At 35.6% G+C, this 6,050-nt stretch overlaps 1 protein-coding gene across 1 annotated transcript in view; it reads right to left on the bottom strand.

Moving 5' to 3' along the window:
• Nucleotides 1–370: 370 nt before the first annotated feature.
• The window catches only part of LOC134538945 (PHD finger-like domain-containing protein 5A), a 28,247-nt gene continuing 22,567 nt past the window's right edge, over nucleotides 371–6,050 (bottom strand). Inside the window, exon 3 of the mRNA XM_063380562.1 lies at nucleotides 371–845. Within this exon, the coding sequence (XP_063236632.1) occupies nucleotides 756–845 (90 nt within the window). The 3' untranslated portion in view covers nucleotides 371–755. The remainder of the gene's footprint in view (nucleotides 846–6,050) is intronic.

The following is a 6,050-nucleotide window of genomic DNA, read 5'->3' as shown; positions in this document are numbered from 1 at the left end:
ACATTGTGCTTGTATGCTAGATTGAAAAAAAAAATTATTTTTGCCATTCCCTTTTCATACACTTTCCCGCATCATACACCATTTTTGTGCCCTCCGTTGAAAAGTGTATGACAGGGGTTCTACTGTACATACATGGGTACAGACTACAATACAGAAAGATTGTACGATTATCTCAGTATATAAACACATCTTAAACTATGTGAATCTATGATGGTATTGGAAAAAAACAAAATCTCCAGAAAAATTTGTGGTTACAATTTCTACAGAAAATCTTTGGCTGGAATCCTCACAGTACAGTCACGGCTGCCGTACCCACCAGGTCTACCGGCCAAGGAGTAGGAAGTAGGCACGTCACATCAAACAACTTTACTGCAGTAAAGAAACAGAAATCTTATTTGAACAGGTGCACATATGGTAATGCTCATCTCACAATATATTACATGTTTGTGTATTTACAATACTTGCAAAAAAAATTATGTAGTAAGTCATAAAAAAAACCTAATGCTCAGTCATCAAATTACTACTTGAGCATATGAGAGTCAACAAAAGTAAGACTGTTCACATAAATATTATATGGATCTGGGAGTCCCAACACTGCACCTTCTCTGTAGATCACAACTGTGACTCTCTCTACATTCAAACACCATACCATCAATTTTAGGGTCAGTTCTGGTCGATTGCACAGACACTGCGAGACATCGACCCATTAGATCCAAGTCATGCTTGTCACGACTCCACAAAACAGTACGCGATGACTATCTTCTCTTGAAGCCATACTTTTTCCGTTCGTAGAACAAGTCCGTCTTGGAGCTGCCGAGGTTGACGATCTTGGGGCAACCATCACGCTGAAACAACACTCCAGCATAAGCACACTTCCTGGATCAAATTTCATGCACAGAAATATCTGCTTAAAACCCATCCAACAAGCTGATAGTAATTGGATATGACACATATTTTATGAATTAATTAAAGCATAAAGATTTGCTTGAAACAACAATAGCGTTGGATTGATTTAATGGAATGGATTTATTTGTTCATGTTTTTTTCAACCCACCTCTTTACTATCATGAGCCAATTAGAAGTAACAAATGATTAAAAATATAGTTTAAAAAACTAAAGAAACAACATGCTTTTAAAGATTATCAAACTAAAAAGTAAAAAATAATTTTAAAATTTAATTTATGACAATAGTATATAAGCAATACTAGTATAAATGAGAAAAAAGCTTGAGGCGCTTTGTGCCATATTTTTTGTATATTAAGCGCCCCATGCTTTTTTCTCATTTATACTAGTATTGCTTATATACTATTGTCATAAATTAAATTTTAAAATTATTTTTTACTTTTTAGTTTGATAATCTTTAAAAGCATGTTTCTTTAAGTTTTTAAACTATATTTATTTTTAACTTTTTAGTTTGATATTCTTTAAAAGCATGTTTTTTTAGTTTTTTAAACTATATTTATTTTTAACTTTTTAGTTTGATATTCTTTAAAAGCATGTTTTTTTTAGTTTTTTAAACTATATGTATGTATAATTATCATAGGGAAATGAGTTACCGACACTACCTATTACCATCTGAGATAACTATTTGGAGTTGCAACGTCACAAAGAAATGGTAAAGTCTCTCCGAATCATTTACAGTTAGATGTATGGATATAATCTTAGAATTTACCGGAAAAAAAAAAAAACTTTTTTTTTCCGGCGTGGCCGGGAGTGGAACCCACGATCGCTGAATCCGAAAGCTGACGTCACAGAAGTCGCGCGCCTTAGACCGCTCGGCTAACGAACGTAATGAAATTGGTGGGACATTTTACAGTGATGAGCCACTCACTCTTAGTCGAAAGAGTTACAGACGGACAGACAAACAAACATACAGGTGAAGCTAATATAAAGCATGTAAAAAGAGATAACCAAACCGGGATTATAGCTAAACCTGTTATAGCCCTCGATTGTTTACTTACAGAAAACTAGGAAGAAAACTAAGGTTTTTTTTTAAGCCACAGTTACATTGTTTGTTTCTAAGATGAAAAGAACATACAAGGGGAAGCTACGACATTCGGATCACAGATTTTATTCAAACTTTGTACACTTTTAGTAGTCCATTAGGACAACATAATGTGCAAGCCACAAAGGATAAAAATTTCATACAAAAATTCAAAAAATCGTATCATATGGCACTTACACCGGCTCTTGTTTTAGCTTATATGCTAGATCCAAAAGAAAAAAAAAAATCGTCACTTGGTGTTGATTTGACTGAAGAAGAAAAATGCACGCGTCCGACACAACAGGCCCGACAAACTGTCGTGCAGCATCTCAGCACGACAGATTTTAAAGCGTAGGGTTACAATACCATAACAAAAATAACCCGATGATTTTCAATTTGGCCTTCGCCAAATCATGCCAAGCTAAATACTTCAATTAAAATGCATTATTATAGAATGCGCTAAAACAAAGTAGGCTATTTTATTTATTATTGACAGTTGAAGTGCAAAAAAACATTTAGTCCTCTGCGATACGAAGTAAGGTTAAGTTGATTCGTAAAACAAAGAGTAGTTTATTAAGTTACAAGGAAACAAGATAAAGATATGTCAGTGAGGGACAGAAAATACTACTGATGTTAGCTGTGCGAAGAATTAAAAAGAAACAAAATGTTAAAAGTTTGGACTTTATTAATTAGAAGTTCTTCGCTGAACTCGTCCATTCTTAAATCCAATCTTCACGATTCTAAAATAACGTCTTTAACCATAAACACGATGATATCTGTTTATGTTTATACAAACATACTAAGGCAAGCTACAAATTTTTCAATTCACCCACATGTAAAACGAAATTTCACTTTTCAGCAAAAAGATTTACCATGTAGGTAAATATTTTTGAGATTTAGTTCTATACTGTTTCCTTTCCGTTGCCGTTTTCTTTTCTGCCGGGCAGCCCGACACGACGAGCTTGTATTTCATTGGCTATTGAACTTGTCGGGCCTGTCGTGTCGGGGCCGTCGGGGCATTGTAATTCCAGCATAAGAGTGAACGGAGAATACGGTAAATAACCTTACGGCAAAATAATTGCTGTTTTTACTAATTGTTTACTGTAAATACCACATTTTACAAGCAAATAAAATTACCGCAGCCTGTTAAATACAGTTAAAAAAACACCAGACCAAGCTTTTAAAAGCTATGTGTTACAAGTGACTACATCTGTGTACTTATCTTAAAATATGATACGTTATTGGGGTTAAGTGTGTTTACTAAATTTCTAAGTTGGAAAAATTACTAATTACATGTAAGTACGGTGTAATTTTAGGTCAATGAATTGTATATCTGATAACATTTTTATGCCATAAGTGATTCTCCTCGAAATGTATGTGTTTAATTATACTATTTTGGGTAGTGCCCCATTATAGGCCGACTAGATTTCAAGGTTGACAAAACTGGCAAAAAAGGTCGGCCTATTTTTGGACCAATACAGTAGTATTTTAACAATATATTTTACAAACTCATATGCCTAAGAATCATAATTGGGTATATATATATGTATTTCATAAAATTTACTTAAGAAACAATTGGATGGTCTTAAAATGAAATATGAGTATGCTTTAGTTGCTGGCAGGTGAATTACAATATATTTAGTTTGAATTATGAGAATCAAATAACTAATGTAATAAAAAAAACCTGGTTGTTTTTTTTAAAAAAACTTAATTTTTTTTCAATCATGAGTATGATTATTTTTAGGCCAATTACTGCACTGTGATAAAAGTTTAAATGGCCAATAATTTTTATAATAGTACGTTAAGGGCGCGGTTCAAGCATAAAAAATCGCCACTCTCGCAAATCTGTATTCTGTTGGTGTAACATGGTAGTTGGTGTCGAAGTGATGTTCCCTACTACTCCACTAGACTGTATATAGACAGTGTGGCTAGCAGGAAGCGCTCAGTTGAGAGCCGGCTGTCGGAGGAGGAGGTTGTGTCAGGTTGCTTCGCGATAAGCCTTCCAGATAACCGCGTAGTTCAGACCTTCCCCCACCTCCAGCGTCACACAGCCGTAGCAGTGTTGCCACACGTATTGGCATCTGCCTTCCCAAACCTCCCCGCTCTTCGTCGGCAGCCGCGCCGCGCCGGCTCTTTCCACGCGTATCCATAGCCACTGCCATCCATCACCCAGCCACCATGCGCACTGAGCAATCTTTATTATGTATAAAGTTAGTAATGCAATTTAGCAACTGTTATGGAGACTATTTATTCGTCGGAAATGTTAATATATGTTTAACAGTTCTCAAATGTCTGAAAGAAAGTGTCTCTTTGCATAATAATTTTTCACTTCAACATAAAACAATTGAAAAGATTTTAAATCCAATGTTATTGTTACAGTTACTATACTCAAATTTCAAAAGGCAAGTAATGATACTCAAATCGTATGGCACTTGCGAGAGTCAAGGTAGACTACTACCATGTCCTCCAGGCACCCGATGCAAGTCAATAGATAATAAACATAAGAATGGCCCAATTTAAATGACAAAGCGATGTGCGACTGCCACAATTATTTAACTTTAGCTGCGACAATGCTGCTTTTACGAGTGCATACACTTACTCGGTTCAGCACTCCTAAATTCAACTGCAGGGGTTCGGTAAATCTGAAATATACGTTTTCAGTTATTTTTCTCTGTGTGTGTGATGTGAATAAATATATGTGTGTGTATATTTATATAAGTAAAACCTGGGAGGGGGGAAACCACGCCCCCCCCTCCCCCCCGAATATAGAAGCCCTTCACTGTGGGGGACTGTTTCCACTTGAAAAAAAAGTGACTGTGAAACAGCAACGTAAGCATCAAAACTATGTTTTATGGAAAACTTTCTGTATATGTATTTTCAAGTTTTATTCTAATTCATGATACAGGCCAAATTATTGGCAATATACAATATTCGAGCACCTTATACAGAGAAGATGACTTGTGTCGGTTAAAACCCACACTCAAAATTCTTGGGTCGATATATATATATATATATATACACTAGACGAACCCGCCCACTTCGCTGGACGTGAAATAAGGTAAACTGCATTGAATGCAAATACTTAAGTAATGACTGTTATACGCAAGACCCCATTAAAATTCGTATAGAAGTTTTGTAGAACACCGCGTACAAACAGACAGACAGAAAAAGAACTACTGTTTTATTATAGTAAGATAGATAGATATATTATTCTTACATGTTCGCATTCATGCAGTATATGAAAAATCAGCATGTATAGCCCTATACCTATAACTACACGCAGCTGCTGCCCACGACTTTTTCCGCATGCAATTTTGTATTATCTTGCACCATTTAGAAATTTAAACATTATAACATAACAGTTGATACAGTTGTAGTAGTTTTATTATGTTTACAAATGATATTTTTTCTCACCTCTATTTCAGTCTTTGCAATAAAAATATGTTACTACCTAAATTTTGGGTAAATATGTTTCTACTTTCAAATGTAATGTCGGGAAGACACTTCATAAAATTTCTTTGTAAACCACATTTACTGTTTTCCCGTCTTGAGCTGGAATGTAAAGATTGTCTGCATTACTGACCCGCGAGCAAGCCATACACATCTGGCCGTGTGACAATCAGACCTTAAGTCGACACCAGCTGCCTTAAGGCTCTGATCCTGAGAATTATTTATTGTCATTGTGAAACAAACTGCTATTGGAAACTGTGGGCACTTGAACCCGAACGGGAAGTTATTCGGGATGATCGGTATGCGTGGTATGAAAACAGTTTCACCTGAGCCACATCCAGTAAGAATCTCAGCTTTGATTATATTTCGTTGTAGAGCAGTTTACTTTAAGTCGGGTTCCATTGCACAATTTTGGGGAAGTAAGGTTCCTCAGAAGCATTATTAGAACACCGACTTTGAGAACAATTTCGTGAACAGGAAGACCACTTACAGTGAGAGAACTCAGCTGGATAATTATTGACGTCGTCCTGATTAAGGACGCTGTTAAACTATGTGTAAACCACTTCAGCCCCATTCAATTCGTTTAAAATTTTTTCATTGATTGCAGCAGCTTGGT

This window comes from Bacillus rossius, chromosome 14 (assembly GCF_032445375.1).
Source record: "Bacillus rossius redtenbacheri isolate Brsri chromosome 14, Brsri_v3, whole genome shotgun sequence".
Lineage (NCBI taxonomy): Eukaryota > Metazoa > Arthropoda > Insecta > Phasmatodea > Bacillidae > Bacillus > Bacillus rossius.
The sequence above is the reverse complement of the archived record's forward strand: the minus strand, read 5'-3'. Positions and strand labels throughout refer to the sequence as shown.